General features: G+C 49.0%; 3 protein-coding genes across 3 annotated transcripts; 2 read left to right on the top strand and 1 right to left on the bottom strand.

Annotated features, from left to right (window-relative positions):
- Positions 1-1060: 1060 nt before the first annotated feature.
- Positions 1061-2859, top strand: F5B22DRAFT_636062 (uncharacterized protein; the record flags this gene model as incomplete). Its single annotated transcript, XM_047977236.1, has 3 exons — positions 1061-1202; positions 1678-2483; positions 2704-2859. 3 exons carry the CDS (start codon positions 1061-1063, stop codon positions 2857-2859), a joined length of 1104 nt encoding a protein of 367 aa, XP_047831235.1.
- A 1247-nt stretch (positions 2860-4106) lies between these two features.
- F5B22DRAFT_604986 (uncharacterized protein) lies at positions 4107-7798 on the top strand. Its single transcript, XM_047974820.1, has 8 exons — positions 4107-4406; positions 4465-4766; positions 4816-5186; positions 5236-5316; positions 5377-6062; positions 6124-6324; positions 6380-7720; positions 7776-7798. The coding sequence occupies exons 1-7, from the start codon at positions 4210-4212 to the stop codon at positions 7425-7427; spliced, it is 2886 nt and encodes a 961-aa protein (XP_047831234.1). The 5' UTR covers positions 4107-4209; the 3' UTR covers positions 7428-7720; positions 7776-7798.
- Positions 7799-8073: 275 nt separating this feature from the next.
- On the bottom strand, positions 8074-9801 carry F5B22DRAFT_646119 (major facilitator superfamily domain-containing protein; the record flags this gene model as incomplete). Its single annotated transcript, XM_047978689.1, has 3 exons — positions 8074-9004; positions 9083-9289; positions 9359-9801. The coding sequence occupies 3 exons, from the start codon at positions 9799-9801 to the stop codon at positions 8074-8076; spliced, it is 1581 nt and encodes a 526-aa protein (XP_047831233.1).
- Positions 9802-20770: the final 10969 nt, after the last annotated feature.

Below are 20770 nucleotides of genomic sequence, written 5' to 3'. Positions count from 1 at the left end.
CGGTTGCGGGGAAAAGAGTACGAAGTTGTTTCTCCGTATATAGGTCCCTAGTAGGTAAATAGAGAAAGTGGTGAGGGGTTCAAATCGTGGGGTTCGAGACAACGGCTGGTCAGTCTACATGGGCCCTATGACAACATACTTACACCCTTTGTTGAAAAATACCATCACCATTTGATACCATACTACCATTCGTCTTTAATCATCTACAAACTATAGTATTCACACCTAGATGATAAAGCATCACGTACATCGAGCTACGTGTTTCACGTCAGATGAATAGGAAAGTCACGCAAGGGACGGGGTTTCCCCCAATCACCATTGTCTGGAATTGCAACCGCAACCCTCGCCGGATGTTGTTACCAACATAGCGGCCGTCTCGATTTTGAAAAGGTAAGCTTGATCTGTACCGTAGATGCGTATATTGTTTACTTTTGGGCTCACAACACCAAATTCAAGCTGTGCTTATATCTGGCCTTTATTCTTTGTTTTTACTACTTACACCTTAGGAATATCGGGATCTTTTTACTCTATTCAGATTCATTCAAGTATCTGAGTTAGGTCATTGGACTAACTTCAGTGATTGATAGCATTACGTGAGATTTCTTCAAATACGGCAGGGACTCCAGCACCACCATGGAATGTCCAACGATTATCTGGCCGCGCGTTAATGGCAGGGAGCCTATCACCAGCGATCCTCCATCGGATACAGTGAGTCTTCCGGACGACAATGGTATGCCATCTGTAGATGAGGTTGGACGTACTCTGGTCTCAACCCTCGCATAGTGGCAGGCAGAGTACATATACTGGTAAGTGATAGTGATCATTAATTTTCCACTTTCATCTGATTTCTATCTTTATATGCAAACTACATGCTCTACCAAGTATTCAGACACCAAGAGCCAGTAATTACGGAGATCAGGTTCTAACGAGAGGTTTCTTTCATAGTCTCGCGTGCCTCACTGCTGCTGTAATACTTGTTGGCCTGTTAGCCATGTACAACGGCAATGTTGAACCAACTTGGAGCAAAAACATCCAATTCAGCACAATACTGATATCTATCATGTCTGTATATCGTCTCGCGCTCAAGGGCATTCTGGAAAGTTGTTTTGGCCAAGGGGCATGGATCTGGGTGTCGACATTCCGCAAGGGGAAAACAGAAGCAAAACTTGAGGACTTCAAGATGTTTGACGAAGCCTCACGCGGTTTGTCCGGAGCACTTCTTCTTCTTTGGCGCATGAAAGCACGGTTTGTGATGTCCTTGGCTCCCCCTTTGCCTTCCCACTAATTGAAATAGTCATTTCGCATGTATCGGTGCCCTGATTGCAATTCTCACCCAAGGCTTTGAAACCTTTTCTTCTCAAATGGTTACATATACCGATTTGCCCGTTACACACGGTGATCCGACACCGCCGCCCGTAAGGTCTGAGTCTGTAAGTTATTTCGAGCCTTCCATGCTCTACTTAGGAACACCTGTAAGGCTGGTTCATGATGGCGATTACTAACTCAACCTGTGGCAAGTGGTCCAATATCGTTTCTGCACGCGGTGGGGGTAAGCTCCTCTGCTGCGCCTTGCAAGACTTTGAGTTTGGATCGGCTCACCCTTTTTAGGAACAACCTTGATGTTATCAACAAAAGCAGCCATACATGATGGGATCATGGGTTCTGGTGCTGTGGCAGAGATACCCTTAGCCTGCAAGACTGCGAGCTGTATTTGGCCGATTTTCCCTTCACTAGCAGTCTGCGGTGGCTGTACCGAGTCATTTTTCACCACATCGTGCGACCCGCAGAAAGGATGCAGCCACTCAATGCCCTCGGGTACTTCTGTCCATTCGCAAGTAAATGATCCGTTTAATTATCATTTCAGAGTTGCACCATCGAACGGATCCGCGACATTCCCTGACAATAGCTCTGAAGCCGTTATCTCCATGTTTGATATCATATCGGCAGAAACTTCTCCCCAGAACAATGTGGTTCAAGCCTACCAATGTGGGCTTTGGTTTTGCCTTAAGAGCTACAATGTGACGGTTACAAATGGAGTCCAAACACGATTCGTAACTAGAGAATGGTCAAGGTCAGAACTCAACGCTCAGACCGACGAACATTTTTTTGTTGATATTCCGCCGGAAATGAACGCCCAGCAGTACGCGCGCTATTCAGTACCCTTGGGCGCTCTCTCGGCACTGAGAGCTTTCATAGATAAGTTAACTCTAGGAAATGCCCGAACTTCACAAGCCACAGACGTGGTGGTTCATGACACTGACTGGATTCAAGCCATTGAGGCCGCTACCAAAGTCGACCTCTCCGTTTGGATATCGAGGTTTGCCCATAGCTTGACCCAACATATTCAGCTCACAGGTACCGTACAACCCAACAAGAACTCCGACTACAACGGGATGGCGTACATCATGGCTCCACACGTTGTAGTAAACTGGTATTGGGTAGTTTATCCCATCTCTCTAATGTTTCTCGCCTTCGTCTACTTCGTGAAAACCATCTATTTGACGGCGCGCGACCAGGTCTGTGCCTGGAAAACGGATTCACTTCCTGTGAGTAATTTAATCTACTGTTCCCTCCACCCTCCACCCGCCGTTTTAACCCCTGTTTTTCTCTCCTGCACACTACGCTTAAAACGCTTTAGAACCTTCATCATAGTGCCCTAATGAATAAGCACTGTATCTACATGAAATAACTTGAGCGGTCTAGATGCTCTTCTGTCATGTTTCGAGCGATATCCACGAGCAAGTTCAAGATGGAATGGATATGCCTGGGGGGCTCAAACGTCGCGTCGGGAGCACAGAGGTTGAATTGATGCGACAACATAATGGGGAATGGGTTTTTACCAGGCCGAGGCATCACTGAGGAGGCCGTTATCGCCGCGGAGTTCACGGAGTTCACGGCTTGCCCAATGCAGGCAGATGGCAGAGTTAGAAGAACGCCAAGTGTTTGTTTCCGGGCCCGTCTTCGGGCTCGTTTGTTGCTCCTGTCAACTCAAACCTTTCTCAAGAGTCGGTGTCTAATAACGCTATTAGGAATTAAACCCGAATCACTACTTAGCCTACTCAATATATTATCATGCGTACAGATAGTAGAGTTGTGCTCGCCCTCCTTTGCTATTCATTGCGAATATGCGTAAGGCGCTGTCGTGCAACTTGCAAGTGCTTTAGGCTATAAGTACCGAGCCTGACAACCGACCAGCCGGGAGCTTACATAGCAACAGCAAATCGCCGCTTGTCCGTCTAACGCAATGAACGTATGGAGACAGGGTTTGGCCATTGTCCAATCGGCACAACCTACTCCAAAGATGGGGGACATCCGATGAGATCATTCAAGCACGACTAACCCAACTCGATGCTTTTCCCTCGTTCAGTTTTGTAGTTCTCCTTCTCAAGTAACTATTCACCTCTATTCACCTCTATGTAATGTCTCTGAGTTGCCTTCAGATTCTCAAAAATTCATCGAGCCAGAAATGTAACGTAGCCATCCATATTGGGTTGAACCTACGACTCTTGAAATTGGGTGTCTCGCCGCGTACACCTCCCTAAGTCCGACCAACCTATTGTGGCATAGATTTTCGCTCCACGAAATAGACGCTAGACATACTTCTACGATCTCGCATTAGACATGGATGGATCATCGCGGTTACTTATACCCGTGCTGTGCCCCTTAAAGCGCAATACAAGATGCAAGCCAAGACTCCTCTCATATGTATTTAGTAAGTCTCAAGTCCGGCACTACCGGTGAGGCCTGTCAGACCTCAAAAGGCCATGCGCCATCCTAGGACGATCTCATAGTAATTCAAAACTACTTGGTAACTACCGTTGAGGTTTTTCTCCTCTTCTCATCTTCTAGAGCAAGTATAACTATTTCATGCCTGGCATTTGGGCCTTGAGATCACTCAATAGGCCGAGAATCGGTGCTGGACGATAGGCTGTCTCACCTGCAAAATCCAATTGTTGGCTGGTGCTGTAACATATGTGTAGGTGGGACATTACTGTTAGTCTAGACTCCATACAAACCCCGTCAAACCCCGTCATACCCCAGAGTCCAAGTGCGACTAAGGCCGTTGTGGGAGATACCCCACACGTCATGCGCGCTTCTCCAATATTCACCTTCAACTATTTTCTCAAACTCCAAACTTCTTTCTTTCTGGAACGTTGAAAGTTTGCAGGGTTACGATCGTGTTTTGTTTCCTGATGTTTTGCTATAATAATGGCTTCAGTGGCACCTGTGGAACCTGCGGCACGTGCCACTCGACATCCTCATAAGACACGAAAGAGAGCGTCTAAGGCGTGTCTTTCTTGTCGTGCTCGCAAAGTGCGCTGTGACGTCTCCCAGAGGGGGAGGCCGTGTATGAATTGCTATCTTGACGATGAAGCCTGTATTGTCACAAGTAGGGCCTCAAGGTTGTAAGTTGAGCCCTCCCTTGTACATGACATTCGTTAGCGATTGACAATTCCACATTAGCCGAAAAGGGGAGCGCCAAGGCAGTGTGCTCGATTTTCGCCATCAGGACCATGTCGATGATTGTACAAACGAAAGACGGATTGATGGTGTTGCCAATTCAGGGGTTAATGTCGAGCCTGCTTCCCCACAGGAGGAGCTTGCAAATGATATACACATTACCGAGAACGGACCTACATTGCGCGTACCCGGCTTTGGAGTAAACACAGGGGAAGATATGCAACAAGACCAGCAACCATCCATAGAGCTCAACGGGCATCAACCTTCGTTTAACCGTCCGCTCAACCCAGCGCCGCCGTTCCACAGTAAGTAGACGTCAACCGTCCCACGATCTGCTCCTAGCTGACTTCCCAGGCGCTCCATCAATGCCAATGCCGAGTTTTGATTCGATAGACAACTCCGAGATCCCTTTTATGGTCGGCCAACAGCAAGTCATTATCAGCGCGGACATCACATATTCATACTACCCGTTCATATCTATTAGCAATCTTCACAATGTGATGCCACAAGACGTGAACTACCTTGACTCCCAAGGATGTCTTAGAATACCTACAAGAGCGATTTTGGACGAATTCATGCAGCAATATTTCTTGCATGTTCATCCGCTGATGCCGTTTCTCAATGAAGGTGACTTTTGGAATCTCTATTGCCACCAAGGCAGCGGAGGGTCGAGTGAGAAGATGTCACTGCTTGTCTTCCAAGCGATGATGTTCTCCTGCTGTAATGTAGGTCGATGTTTTCCATCTCATTCGAAATAACTGACTAATTTTGTAGTTTGTGTCGAAAACTAGCATTAAAGCTCTTGGTTTCCCGGACATACGCACTGCAAGAGCGACTTTATATCGCCGTACAAAGGTATTATAAACTTGTACATATTCTATGCAAAAAAAGGTTTCTTGGATCTGACAAAAGTAGCTCTTATTCGATTTCGATACCGAATCATCCCTTGTCTGCGTCGCCCAAGCTGCCCTTCTGCTTACGTACTGGGCCCCGAACTGGTCGCTCGCGCCAAAGAAACCTAACACAGCTTGGCTTGGTGTTGCGATACAGAATGCGAAAAGTGCAGAAGCGCACATATACTCGGCCATGCCCACGTTTTCTCCTGTGACAGAACCGAAAGAATACAAGAAGCAGAATTCACTAAAGCGTCTATGGTGGTGCTGCCTTATCCGTGACCGTTTGCTTGCCCTAGGAATGCGTCGGAGCATTCAGGTGTCCCCGGCCCATTTTGACGTTACTGCGAACAGCCGGTTTTCATGCTCAGATCTTGCGGATGAAGTCGGGGCATCGAAAGTGTATAACCCAGAAACAAAGCAACACCTGATCGAAATATTTGTCAAACTTGGCGAGCTTTCCTCCGTACTAACTGATTTACTAACTCTCGTCTTTCCTCTCGATGATGTCCCGGGTTGGGGCAGACATAATGGGGCTGAAGGCGCCGAAAGAGTAAAAGAATCCAAAGCAGCACTAAGGAGATGGTACAAGGCAGCGTCTCTTCGCTTTCCAATGCCTGGCGGCTCCCAGAGCAAAATGGCAGGGAATCAAAATCTTCAACACGATTCAGTCATTTTATATACGAATCTGATGTACATGTTCTACCAGTAGGTACTCGTCCTTCTTAAGATGGTCTTCTACGTCCGGTTACTTACTTTTATATTCCAGTTCTGCACGAGCAGCACTATGTCACCATGAAGTTTTGCAGGCAACTATGGCTTCCGCCTCACCGAATCCAAACAACAACGGCCGCGAATTCTCTAATGTTCATGAAAGCCGACATGAGCTACAAGATGCCGCCTGTGGTGTGACAGAATGTTTGAATGATTTAATCCAACGCCGCCTCGCCCGATGGCTGCCTATTCCAGCGTAAGTGATTGTTGGAGAACAACAAGTGCCAAAGATATACTGACTATCTATATAGAATAGCATGCACAGCAATGCCATTGGTGCTTCATATTATAGATGTGAAGCTCTTATCCCAGAACAAACAGAGCAGAGCGACGCCAGATGAGAAGAGACGAACGGCGATTAAACAGCAAAGATTAAATGTCCTCATTGAGGCCATGAAAACTTATCAGCCACAATACGATGGTGTAGACTACATTAGCGAGACAATCCGGCATATTGTGAACCTGGCACAAATAGATCCTCCTAGCAGCCAGGCAAATGGTCCGTCATCATTCGCGACGCCACCGGAGAATCCTGCGACTAGCATGCAGCCCATGATATCTAGTTGGACGGATATGTTGGCATCCAACCCCGGTTCCTACCTACGTCTTTCCATGACCATGGACATTAGTATGAGCAAGGGTAGGTTAGCCAAGGAGACTGACTTCCCAGCCAAGCTCCGTGGTCTCTTCGCCCAGGGATTTAGTTCTATTCGAGCACTTCTTGCGGAGAGTCACGCGAGAACGTCGCCAGCACAACACACTTTCACAAGTACAGCGGCAGCACCAGCCGTGTTCTTACCGAATCCCGCAGCGCATATACAGCCAGGGAGTGTGCATTCGGTGTCATCGGACGAGGATCCCGCATCACCAGATTCGCCTGACAATGCAGCTGGGACCTTAGAGAGCACCAATAACGATAGTGGCATAACGAGCCATAATGCTCAAATACCAGATGCCCCCTTCTTCTCTGCCCTAGATACAGATGTGGCCATGCACATCCACACAGATATGTTCGTCGAGAGCGGCGGATCCACGAATCTCGACATGGATTACTCCTTAACGACCGACGCGCTAGCTCCCGCATTCACGCCGCGGGCAGACAACAATGGAAGCAATGCAACATCGAATCACAAGAACAACGGGGACAACAACACCGCTGATAACGAGATGTATGATGCCGAGGACGAGGCACGGGAAGCCGATTGGATCGAGCGCGCGTGGGACGAGGAAACGGGCGATAAAGAGACTGCGCGCGTCTTGCTCGATGCACTGCAAAATGATGCAGTCCTTTGCGCCTAACGGGGTAAGTTGGGAATTATATTAATGGAACGAAGTCACGATGAATATGAATTCTTCGGAGTTGGACATTGACGGTTATGAATACCATTATGATTGTGAGGTAATGTAGGTATATAGGATGGCGTCTTTCCAGATGGCTACTGTAGCTGCGTTTGTGATTTTCCTGAATGATTAACTGTTGGAAAGATATAGGAATTACCGGGTAGTGGTTATAGCGCTTTACATCAACCTCCTGAAGGTTCTACTTCTTCATTACGTCGAGCACGCTGGTGTTGGTATTGGCCTGATCTCAGCCTGGTCACGAAAGTCAGCTTGATAGTGGTTGACGTATCGCTTCCATATTGCTTACTCTCCCCATGCTAGTTAAAGTGGGTTAGGGGACACAAGCTGGTTTTACTTTGTCGTGGTGTATTCAAAAGAAACGTGTCTACTCTAGGGATCGACATAATTCGTTGTTATGACACGCCGTCCCCATGAAGCCCTATACAGAAATGCTGTCCTATCTAATCCGCTCCTCGGGTGAGAAGAAAGTATTGTACCCAATTCTCCGAAAGAAAGAAAGAATTCTACCTTATCTACCCCACGATTTCATTGTGTGGTGGTGTTGCGCCGTTCCGTTAATCTATGTATCTGTAAAAGTCCTAAATCATGCATACTCAGTATGTCTCGAAGCCGACGCAGCACTGCTATTCCGAGGTATCCTGACAAACAGAAGCAAAGAGCCTGAAACCGCGATCAGGGCCGCCAGTCCGAGGTAAGGGAGGCCAATCCACACCCCGTGCCATCTCAGTCCCAAAGAGAAGAGCCCGGCAAGCATAGGTTGAGAGAAAATACTGCCGAGGACCTCAACCATGTTGACGAGGCAGAAGAGCCGGGATCGGTGCTCAGGATCTACGTATATACTCATCAGACTCTTCGAGAGACTGGCAAAGCCGGATCCAATGGCCATCAAGAGAAGGCCGAAGATGAAGCCGCCCAGTGTTGGCGACACACCAAGCGTGAGGGCACCCAAGAAGGAGACCGCGTAAGACCAACGCGCCAAAGATAGGTCGCGATAGTGTTCGTTCTTAGCCCTGTACCTAGCCGGTGTAGCGGGATGAATAAGCACTTTTGAGATCCAAGGTAAAATAATCAAGGTCATGACGATGCTAGCAACACCATAGGTGCTCTGCACATATCCAGTCTGCGCAATCTTGATCTCGTAGCGTTTCGAAACAAACTGGTTCAAGAACTGCAGCGTCGAGTCCATGACCGGCATCGAGCACAGGGCAGTCAAGAAGAGGAGGATAAGGGACGGCGACTTGAGAATACTTAATGAATCTACGAACTGGCCAAAGACGCGCGATATCGTCGATTCAGAGCTAAGGACGTCGGGCCTCTCAAATCTTTGTGAAACGTCCTTGGACGGCCGAGTCTCGGGGAGAACGAAGAGCGCAAGCCCGCCGAGGGAGAAAAAGCCTATGCCAACGGGGGGAGAAACCCAGAGGCCGGCTTTTTCCATCACTAGTCCCGCGAAGGACGGCGACAACAGACTTCCGCAGAGACTTGCGACGTGTGTGCGTAGAAATGCAATGGCCCTGTTGAATCGTGGTCTTTAGCTAATGGACTAGAATTCAAATCGAGTTGGCGAAGAGAAGAAATGAATGTGAACGAACCTATCCTCCTCGCTTGTCGCGTCTGCGACCATGCTTAATACCACGGCTATTAGCACGCCATTACCGCCGCCGAGGAGCACGCCGGCGGACGAAGCCCAAATCGCGGTGATTGGGAACACATCACTCCAATACACTACTGCCAATTCCATCAAGCACCCGACTAGCAATCCCATTATGGCGACCGCAACGACAGGTTTTCTGCCAAGTCTGATCGGAAGTCAGCATGAAGGTGGCCAGTCAATTACTCTCTCGAGATCGGGCGAGCCAAGCACGAACTTATCAGCCGCCAGTCCCCAAGGGAAAGCGGCGGCAAACGCGACGATGGACCACAAAGTGGACTGCACGGCCAGGAGGTACACGAGCTCCTTTTGGATCGAGTCCTCCTTGCAAAGACTTTCGTCGATGGGCTTGGCCAAGCTCTGCACATCGTAGTACTTGTGGCAGAGGATGTCCTCGACCAGGCGCGTGAAGGGCAGCTCGATGAAGCCGCCTGAGAACGAGACGGTGAATGTGATGAAGTAGAGAACGGTAGTGGTATTTCTGGCCGTGGTGATGTTGCGAGGTGAAGATATGCCGAAGCTAGATATGGAAGACGCTATTGAGGATATGGAGAGGCTGTCTCCGTGGCGTCGGTGTTGCGGAGAGTCTGGTAGTAAGGACGCAAGTTCTGAAGCCTCGTCCAGCGAGTCACTGCGCCGTTGCTCTTCTTCCTGCGGCATATTGCATTCGAGGCTAGTGATGGGCACATAGGATGGTTATGTTATCCGGGTGTGTAGGCTGTATGTACTCTTTGAAGCGTCGTCTCTGGATTTCTCGGTAGCATCCCGTACAAAAGCTGGCATACTACAATAACATTCAAGATTCTAATGGAAACCTGGCGGTATTTGGGCACGACGGGAGAACCAGAGTCAAGGGAATACCCAGACACAGAAGAGGTGGTTTACCGCTGGTGTCTGTGCCTGTGCTTGTGCTTGGCAGTAAGTATCTAACGGTAAGACAGGATATTAAGCCATACATAGATAAGTCCGGGACGCCACCATGTAGGAGTAGTCTGGGATTTCCCATCTTGGTTAAGAGAGTGCTCTTGGGGTGTCAGTCGCCAATCTGTTTCGCTTCACCCTACCCACCCGGACGTCCAGGACAGATCCAGGATATCTAGATGTCGACGTCAGCAGATCACTGATAGGTAGGTAATGTAGGTAGGTCCTGGGTCATTGACGATATCTGATACCGTCGGTCACACAACCCCGGCGCCCGCTGCCAGGCTTGACTAGAAACGCGCAGGTCGTGTCACGTACAAACGGGCCATCCCGTTGACCAATCGCTTTCTCTCCAGTCCGACGATGGATGGTCACGAACTAACTAATGTAGCTTATACCAATGCTACAAGGCTTAACTACTGCTTCCTTTCAGTCACTAAGGTTAGAGGCTTGATGCCGCAACGGCTCACACGTGCAGTCAAAGATGGTGCGTCTCCTTCCCATACAGACACCTAGGTAGCTCGGTAGGCACCTCGAGACACTAATGTAGGTATCCCGCATGGAAGACAGCGCTGATAACGGGCTGCAACTGGCCTGATCCGCACCACAAGACCCGAGATGGCTGGCTGAAGGGCTGCATGCGCGTGATTCTCGGATGCAGGCGGCACTGTCACACCGCATTTCTCAAATGTCTAGCTACATACCGGTAGTATCTAGGATTCCCGTTGGCGAGTGACAGAAAGACCAAGGTTTCGAATTCTCTTGAACGACGGCCCTATGCCCTTCTCTTGCATGCGCTAAATAAGTGCCTGCGGGCCACAACGGCTTGAGGTCCTTCCCGTGGTTTGGAGGATCATCTGGCTGCTTGTATGTCTGTCTGGGTTATAGCTACTCGTTGCTTTGAGAACGCGGAATGAATCCATAGACCAAATAAGTGCGTGACTGAGCTCATATGGACATTATCATGTTATAGTTCGCATCTGTTTCCCCTGTTCCCCAATTTGTCTTTCAACGGACAACCTCGGGGTTGGAAAGTGTATTGGAGGTACTCAGTACTCCACTAGCCTCAGCTAAGTAGGTCTATAACATGGTCGGTTTCTAAGTAAGAATGGATAAACGGGTCGGGCCGAGCGTGCTTGAGTCAGGTTGACTTGACAGTACTTATTCGATACATTCGATATGCGGGTATGAAAGCGATAGCCTAGTACATCATACTAGGTGGTAGGTCTATCGCGAGGATCAGAACCTCGCCATCGTCAAGTCAACCACGGAGTCGCACGCGCGAGTTCGGGATAGAAACATTTGCGGTGTGCGGTGTAGATTAAATAACACCCAAATCAGACTGACCGCAGTGGTTTCAGCTCACGACGAACCTGGTCCAGCAGAAACCCCTAGTCCTAAATTGGCATGAAGTTAGAACCATCGTATCAAGAATGGCTTATCCAGCCTGAGTCTGGACCTATCTATACGTAACTTGCACGTCTACTAAAATGAAATCAGATTGACCGCTCTAGCCTTTGGCTTTGGAAATTGGAATAGGTTATGGTCTGGGGGTGATTCGGCGTTTAATGTTCGTACGAGTGCCGAGATCCCTGTTCTGATCCAACACTGCTTATCAAATCACCAAACGAAGTCACGACTTTTAGCGGACGATGAGTAATCCCGCAGACAGACAAAGTGCCATCATATCATAGGTACCCAAGCGCAACTCACCCCGGTCGAGCGAGGGGCAATGGCGGGGTGCATTCCATGTGGTGGTAAGGCAAGGGAGCCAAGGCGTTGGAACAGACTGTATGTACAAGTATGTCATGTAGATGGATGGGCCAGAACTCGGACTCGGATATTCGCAGCAGAAGCAAGCTGGCGGCACAGCACTGCTACACGAGATGCGCCCCAGCACAAGAACTCTCACGTGTATATGTAATCAAACGTCATGGGTATTTATAGTCCACCGGTTCTGGTGTGCCGTATACCTAGTAAGGTTGTGCGCCAACTCGGAAATGGAATGAAAATTTGAGAACGTCGAACTCGATGGGCGGAATTATCCACAAGCTTGTATAAGAGCTGGTATATAGGTATATATTTAAACTCGGGTCGTTTCGGCCGACGGCATGTTCCTTCCGCTCTGAATACCTCGTTTGACCCGCCGAGTTCGTGGGGAGTTCCGTAAATAAAACAGATCCCCCAGCAAGCCAAGTTAGGTAGATGCTAGGACGGATAGATCCACTTGGTTTGACGGAGATAAGGGAAAAGACTGCGAGCCTCCTACTATATGTAGGAATTGGTTCCTTCGCCTGCGATGGACAGGCAGCAGGATCCGAAATTAGAAAGTGAAGAGGGAATCAATCAAGTTGCCTCAGAGGAACGCTCATTCAGTTCGGAACATCTTCTGCTTGGACATGGCAGGTTGAGTCACAGTACGACTTTGGGGACGCAACCTGATCTTACAGAAATCTGCTTGTCTAATAAATAATTGAGCTGTGTAGCTCATTCTATAAGCACCGAATCTATAGAGAAGTGAAAGTAGTGATGGTACATGATGATGACAAAGGAAATGAAGCGAATGTGTCCAGTGTCCAAAGTCCACGTACGCTCCGTGAATAAACCAACTAACATGTTACAATAGCCATTCCAACTCCGTCTTGTGTATATTCGTGTCCCATGATCCCGACCCTATCGCCAATGCGTGAATTCCAAGCTTCTTTTTGTGTGATGAGAGTGAAAATGCCCTTTCCCCTCGTTCCTAAAAGTCCAATCTATTCGCTTGGTGAAAAGTCGAAAAAGCCATGTTGATACATCCAAAACGCCGATTCCCATGCTCATTTTTTACCCGTTATATTCATGACATTCTCGTCGCTCAGTTATATCCGCTCCGGCTCCTGCCGCGGGTTGGCTGGGTCTCTGATGGAGCATCAGTTCCTGAAGAGCCGGTGTCGTTGGAAGTGGTGTCGTTCGAGTCGGGCATTTTGACTGATGAAGCTTAAATCCTAGCAGCGATAGACTTGACTCCCTAAGTTTCGCGGTTGTTGGTGATGCTAGATCTGAAGAAGAGTCGGTCTTGATTCTCCCAGTTTTGATGCAAAGATCGCGATGTGGGCAAGTGGATTGAGATCAGGTTCGTGTGTCTGTGGTATTTCTATGGGGTCTGAACGTAAAGGGGTGCTTTTTGGGTTTCTGAGAACTTCGTTAGCAACAGCTGTGTAGAGAGATCTAGGTAGCCCCAGATAGATGAAACCATAGAGGCGATGCAAGAGGGAATATAGCACATACTTAATGATGGACAAGAGCGAAACAACTAACTCTTGGAAGTGTAGCTTCAACAACTGATTTCAGCGTCTTCTGATGTGAAGTCGAGTTGTGATATTCTATCTGGGTGACGTTCCTAGGGTGAATTGAGTAGTGGTGATGACAGGAAAATTCAAAACTTCGGGTGCGAAGTGCTGATACTATATAGTCAGAGGAGACTGTGCCACACTCGAGGTGCCGAGGGGAGTAAGGGCTAACACTCGCAATGACTCCTTTACATGAAATGCTCCTTCAGCCCTATAGTGTAATGGAACGGAACAGATTCCATGTTTTGTGAGGCCCACACAATGGCTCGCGGGACACAGTTTTGGTAGCGGCAGGTTCCTTCATCAGTGTCAACCTATTCCCAACGTCTTGGGTGAGGTGAGTGTGCCTTGCCGTGTTCCTCCAACGTCAGAATAAGTATGCACGGCATGATCCACAGCCACGTAAATAGACCAGACCACACTGGATATTGACTTTGGCGTGCTATAACAACTGTCATCACGTGGGCTTGAGACGATGGACCTAGCCTAGTGGCTGATAACGAGGGGGTTTGGCCTAAAGAATCACGTCCATGATGAGGCAGCAGGGAGTACCTATCTGTAGACGATCCTACATGAAACACTCTCGGGCTTCTACTCACATGTCAGAGCCATCGGTATTTCTTGGGTAGGCACCCAAATAACAACATTCGTATTATCAACATGTAAGCTGTACGTAGGAGTTGTAACGTCATAGACCGGGACGAAATGAAGAGAATCCTAGCAACGACCTAGGCTGAGACGTCTACTTGGTGGTGTCGGGATGCTTGGCATGCATGGTGCTTTTATTATAAACATAGTCGTGGAGTCATCCGTTTGGGATAGAAGGAATTACGGTACGCACTATAGGTACTCTCTGTAGACTCACAGAAGTGAAGCGAAGCTGAGGAATGAGGCTAGATGGTACCTTACACAGAAGGTATCATCCATCTTCTAGGCGCCACCAGCGAGCAGCGCGCTCTCGGTTGGCTGTGAAGGGGAGGTCCATGTTCTTGCTCGAGCATCACTACACCACATGTAGGTTAGTGTAGAGCTGAGCAACTGAGGCACAGTAAGTACGAGCTGTCAAAGGTTGCACGCGTTCCACATTCTATTAAAGGTGTACCTGCAGATATGCTGCTCGCTAGACCTAGTAGAAGAAGGGTTGCATTTCCGTCCAATACCCCAGTAGTCGAAATTAGGTCTGACGGGTCACGATGTCTACAGCATGTAGGTGATATGAGCCGATCAGTGATGTACATTTGCAACAGGGTCAGAACAGGATGATAGAGACCCGGAGACCATGTCAAGCAGATTAGCGTTCTGGAGGTACCTGGTAGTGGAGGAGTCGATCATGGGTCCGGCCAGGGTTGGCATCCTGGCGATCCTTTCCGAGCTTTCAATAACCCTTGTTCGAGTGTATCTGGCAAACAAATCTCGAGGAATCTAGCTAGATGTGCACTAGGTAGATGAGCCCGCGATGATGATCACTCGCTTCACAACTCTCTCGTCTCTCCCTGTTGGGCCTTGCCGGTGTCCGCGCCTGTAGATGTTATGTCGAGGGGCTGAGCTCTGGCCCCAGGAGCTTGCCCAACGGCGAGGTAACATAGACTATCTACATTGCAAGACTCAACGAGACTAGACTTGACGCGGAGAAGGACGCGAGAACAAGCATGGAATATGCATGGCACTAAATTTGCATTGCGGCGTAGTAGTGTGTTCGGGCGCAATTTGTGGATGATAAAGCGTACGTTGGTTCTATGCAGCGCAGCATATTCCGATGATTGGACAGGCCGCTTATTGTAACTCGCAGTTACTGGGAGGATCTGTTAGACGCGCGTGTTCCCGCCCCTGTCCAACTCACTTATAACTGCGCGTATATTTCTCATGCGTATTTCACTCACGGAATTCTCTAGGTAGGTAGATTTATAAATAAATATCCTGGAAGTGTTAGTAGGTAGCGTGTCTATGTAGTGTCTAGCTCGAATCGGTATGGAGAGTGGAATGCCAAAACTTATTACAGCACATGTACTTAGGTAATTCGCACCTTTTTCCCCCCCTCCCCTTGGGCCCAGCCCCCGTCAGGAGAACGAACGATACCACCTGCGAATCTCCAAGAGATGACGTGTGTTGTGGTAGTAGTAGCAGGCAGTAGTAGTATATGCAGTACTTCGACCCAGTACCCAAAATACCTGAGACGTTTCTTCTTCAGCTCTTTCGCTCTGACCCCATAGGTACGAAGTATGATCATTGGTGCCTTTCTGCCGGATACAGCCGCCACATTACAGGTACCTGCGGCGGACGCACAAGCCACAGCGCCCCCACGCGCGCCTCGACTAGGTACAAGCCCAGCACTTACTGTAGGTACTACTTACTGTATGTAGGTCCCAAAGGTTCCAAGGGTTCGGCCTGGCAGCGCTCGAGATACGCCAATCAGCGCCACCAGGATCTACATGTACAAGCTATACCTATGTACCTCCTCCATGGACAATACCTACCTACAGTAGGTAGACCGGGTACCTAAAGTAGATACCCGGTCGAGCCAAGGCTGCTAGGTAGACCTCCACTCCTCGCTCGACTTATTAATAACTTCAAACCGCCCCCAACTTCTTCCTGTCCTCCCTACCTAGCTAAGTATACCTCGCCCTTCTCAAAGGATTCTACCTATCTCAAATTCACATGTTCTAAGCATGTATAAGACGTCTAGCTGGTGTACAAGCCTTTCCATGTGTGTCTTTTTTCAGGCCAAATTAGCCTCGCTTAAAATATCAGAACTAGGGAAGAACCATTGATGATCGCCCTGCTTAGCATCCAGCACGCCTGAGACCTCGATTCCTACCCTTACTTCCACGCGAACCCCTTGCCATCCAGGACCCCATAGCATATGCGATATTGGCCTTGCTTGTCCGAGCGAGCTCCCCGATTGCCTGGGTCAAGCCAACACTCCGATGCCCGAGTGTTGTGCAAACCTACCCCCAACTCGTGCGCAGCTGCATATCCGATACTCTGTCACAACCTCTTGTCCTCGCCTTTGTAGAAACAGCAGCATCCTTGGCAAGTGAGCCAATCAGAATATAATGACGGAGTCTTCCATGTGCTAAATGCTCATTGGCCTCGCGACCCATGTAGTCACGACAGGCCCAAAATCTACCTAAGTATATTAGTGCTTGCCGGGGAAAGGAACACGCCGAGTTCCTTTTTTCGTCACCAGGTTTTGGTACAATTCCTATGGCTAGCTAGGTCATATTTGGTAGGCGTCCGCTACTAAACTACCTCGGTTCCTTTGGCGGACAACTTGCCAGTTTCAGTCGATATTCCTGTTGTTGCGTGTGACAAGATACGTCCGAGTCGGATGTCGATGATTCGCTGTGAAACGCCTGGTTACTGCGGCACAGCAGGAGTAACATTCCCAAGATCTATGCCCAGATCCTCACTACTATATTCGGATGCATCCGAACTGATAATCGCTCGGCTTGGCGATAAAACGGTCAACCATCAATCGAGTCATGTTTCCGACGTATCCTTGAGCCTGGTAAGGTGAGTAAGGATAACCGCTATTGCACTGCGCAATTTTAGGATTCCTTGTTAGGATTTCAGTTCTTTCCAAGCATTAGAAGGCATTCTGAACCAGGGTACAATAACAATGTAGTTGCAGCTCGGGGCCATTTTGCTTAGTATGTCTCGAAGTGTAACCATATAGGCGAAGGAAGTACAATCGCTGTTAGTCTCGCTTAAGGTTAAACGCCACCACTGCGACTTTATACTCTAGCATGGCCTACATAAATTTCTTCTCGGCCTCGCCTGAGAGTCGTTAAAGCCATTATCTCCTTAATTCCTGCAGCTTGGCTCTAGGGGCCCTCGCTAAACGCAGATGCAGCCTTACTCGAGGTGGTACTAGAGTTGTTGGAGCATCAGTCCGACTGTTACATCTCAATCAGCCTGAGTAACGGATCTCACCGTTACCCCTTGCCAAGGCGAAGGAATCGTTGACATTGCTACCGTTCGTTGGCCCCTCCGCGGCTCCTATTAAGTAGTATGCATTGCCGACAGTCGTGCCTCTCGTCCCCGGTTCACCTACTGTAAGGTCCTTGCATGATGGAAGGGCGGGGAGCTGGATAAGCCTTGCTCATATCGACGTTTCGTTTCTAGTCGAATCGAATCGAATCGAATCAGAAGCGAGTTGACCTCCAACGATCGCCAGGCACGCAAGGTTATCCAGATTCGGTTATACCGCTGTACCTATTCGTTTGATCAACCTTTCTCCATCTAGAAGAGCCGAGCGGGCCGGCTGCATAGGCTGGCAAATGACGTGGGGCTATAACATCAGTGCGCAAGGCTCGTCTGCGTCGTCCCAACGGTCAGGTATCTGTCATTCATTATGCGCGCCACGACTAATCTTCATTAGCTGACTCTTGATAAGATTTCTCTGAAGGGTATCTTAAGCGACTAGGGTGTGTCGACCGTTGTACCAATTGAAACAAAAGTATAATGAAAACGCAGTTCTGGCATGTGTAACCGAAACTGAATTTCCTGTTCTGACAATAGCAGGCGCTGTTAAATGGTTGAATCCTTCTTAATGAACTACCTACTCCAAGGTCCTCAGCCCTTTTCTGGCCCAGATTCGGTAGGTAGGCATTTCCTCGCGGTTATTAACGCGACATTGACCTACATATATGCGCCCCTAGCCTTTCCTGCTTGTCTGCCTGCGCTAAAGCTGGTTAACTAGCGCTTTGAATTGGATGCCGGCGCCATCCTTCCTGACCTTCCCCGTCCGCTCGGTGGCAGGCCTATCCCATCGGCGTGGCGCGCGGTCAAACGGCATCCTTCCCATTTGCCTAGAGTAATATCTCTACCTATACGCCGAGAGAGGTAAAGGAAGAGGAGTTGCGCGTGTCGTCCCGGATCCCAAGGAATGACAATGCGGCGAGCTTCCTCTTCCTGTCACCGGGCTCTTTACGCCGAGTAGGAATCAGCCATTGATTCATTCATTCATGCCTGCCCTATTTGTATCAACTCAACGAAACTCAACATCAGACCTTTTAATTTCTTTCCCCACGTGGGTGCGGAATACCTCCAGCATACTCATTCTGCCTCAGTTTGATTTACCCTCTACAGCACCAACTGCGGGGAGTCTATCTATCCATCCACGATGTTAGTTAGCCCCCTTCGCACACCCATAAAAGCCGTCCGTCTAGGCAGGTAGCAACCTGACCGCAGCCCAAACAAAACTGGTGCAAGATCTTCCCAAGCTGAGCGCACTCGTACGAACCGTCTCCAACAACACGCTGACCGACAAGGAGTCCTGAACGGCGACCTATTCTCGCCTATGCAACATGCAATTGGCGTTGGGTGTATTGTTTCAACCGCAACCTGCCGCGAATGCCGGGCCAGGAACCGTGTCGCCACTAGTTGTGAATGCTATCAGGGTAGGGTAGTCGAGTTTCATGGTTGGTCGAGGCTGAAAATGTGACTTGCTATTATCAGATGATCCCTTCGTTACTTGACAAATTAGCATGCATGTGCTTAAAGTGTTGATAACTACCAAATGTCTCCTTTAATCTTTTTGTGATCTCGCTGCGATGGCTGTGCTCATATCGCGGAAACAGCAGCTATGTCTCCGGCTGGAGGCTCGAGCGCAAAGATAAAGACTAGAATGGGCGTAGATTACTCTTGTAAGGGTCCAAGGGACTTCAGAGTTAGGAGAAAATGCAGCTGGAAATTTGAAAAGCCTCCAACAGTCCGCGTGCAAAAGACTTTGTAATCGCTGGTATGATTGGTTTTGATTGGTCTAGCTAACGAAGCTGGTACTGGAAATTATCTGCATCATGCGAGAGATATCACGTATTGCAACCTGCGTAACGAGGCCAACAACAACCACCAACACGTAGCAAGCCACGAACATTAGTCCAGCTACCAAGAATAACTCTGTCGTCACCAAGGTACCCCACCTTCGTAGCCACTCCAAAGTTTTTCTCCTTTGCCTTTTTTGTTCACCTTTCTCTTACTGGATCAACATCATATGCACTATATATGTGTACTCTCCATACCATAACAATCTGACAATAGGAAAAAGTTGCCATACACTTTCATGTATTACAAACCACCACTTGACCATTTGATCATGGGAAGGTAATGTTCGTGCAACGATGAATACATTATGCGTAGGTCCAAAATGAGTCTAGCAGCTTGTCCGCCCCAATAGCCGTTCTCAGCATCTCCTCATACCCGCATCAAACTTCGTGGCAATGCACGCCGTGGGGGCGATGCTAGTTACGCGTGTCTCTTGCCGGCAAAGCCGACTGTTGCGGTGCCCGTGGCGAACGTTGGGGGCGGGCTGAGTGTCATGACTGTCGACGAATATGACACAGTGGTAGAGTTCAATGACTCAATGACAGAGCTCGATGAAAGGGTCAATGTCACAAGTTGCGAGGTATGTGATGCTTGTGAGGTCTGTGTGGTACCGGGTGTCGGGGTAGACGATGGCCAAAGCGTTACTTCTGATACCGTGATGGTGGTAAATCGTGGCGTTGCTGAGTTAGATACAGTCTCCGTGACGGTGACAAAGGTGTATGAAGGCTGTCCTGTCGGAGATGGTGCTAAAGTCGGGCTCGCCGTAACGGTGACAAACGTGAAGGGAGGTGCCACAGAGGAGGGTAATGGCAAGGCGATGGTCTCCTCTGAGTACGAAGTAAACGTGATGGTAAACGTCTCAGTGACCTGTTGGCCTGGAATTGTCTGTGTCTTGCTGCTGGCAGGCGGCCAGCCGCTGATGGATCCCGTGGGAGTCCAGGTGATCGAGTTGTCTGTCACAGTGATGGTAGTGGCCGTGACCACCTCGGAAGACCAAGTGGTGAAATACGAGGTGTTGGGAGAAGGGCTGTGCGGCCAGACTGTCGTGGTTGATGTCCATGGTGTAGCCTCAGGCCAACCGCTGATAGGGTCGGTGGGTGCGAAAGTGGCCAATTCTAGGTCATCATCAGGCTGGGCCTTGGGCGGAAGGGCATAAACGCAGAGTGCCTGGATGGCGACGAAAAGGGCGTTGAGGGAGGAGATATGCATCTTATCCTCTGGTTGGGGGGTAAACGAATGAAGGACAACAGGTCAGTTGGCTTGTACGGTCTCCAAGTGCACTGAACGAGACGATAGCTGGACTTGTCCTCGTCAAGGTGGCCCTTTGTGTCTCTTCCACCGTCTGCCTGTGTGTTTGTGTCAGGTTGAGAGAGATGGGACAAGATGAAAAGGAGAGAAGATGACTTGGAGGCCTTGTCGACCGGGCATAACACATCTTGTCACATGGCAACAGCGAGTTTGAATGCCAGAAAAACGAGAAGCTGCGTTCCTCAAATTTCAACAGCTCAGCACAACTTGGAAGTAGGTACTCGATAGTCACCGGGAAGGTG

The sequence above is a fragment of the Xylaria bambusicola genome (genome assembly GCF_022495145.1).
Source record: "Xylaria bambusicola strain CBS 139988 unplaced genomic scaffold F5B22scaffold_18, whole genome shotgun sequence".
In the NCBI taxonomy this organism is placed as follows: domain Eukaryota; kingdom Fungi; phylum Ascomycota; class Sordariomycetes; order Xylariales; family Xylariaceae; genus Xylaria; species Xylaria bambusicola.
This window is presented reverse-complemented; position numbering and strand designations above follow the sequence as displayed.

What these genes read in the sequence shown, in the direction of transcription:
- F5B22DRAFT_604986 (XM_047974820.1), top strand. Translation starts at nt 4,210, where the DNA reads ATGGCTTCAGTGGCACCTGTGGAACCTGCGGCACGTGCCACTCGACAT. An exon ending in TGATGTTCTCCTGCTGTAAT is followed by an intron (nt 5,187 to 5,235) that starts GTAGGTCGATGT and finishes CTAATTTTGTAG; the next exon opens with TTTGTGTCGAAAACTAGCAT. An exon ending in CTTTATATCGCCGTACAAAG is followed by an intron (nt 5,317 to 5,376) that starts GTATTATAAACT and finishes TGACAAAAGTAG; the next exon opens with CTCTTATTCGATTTCGATAC.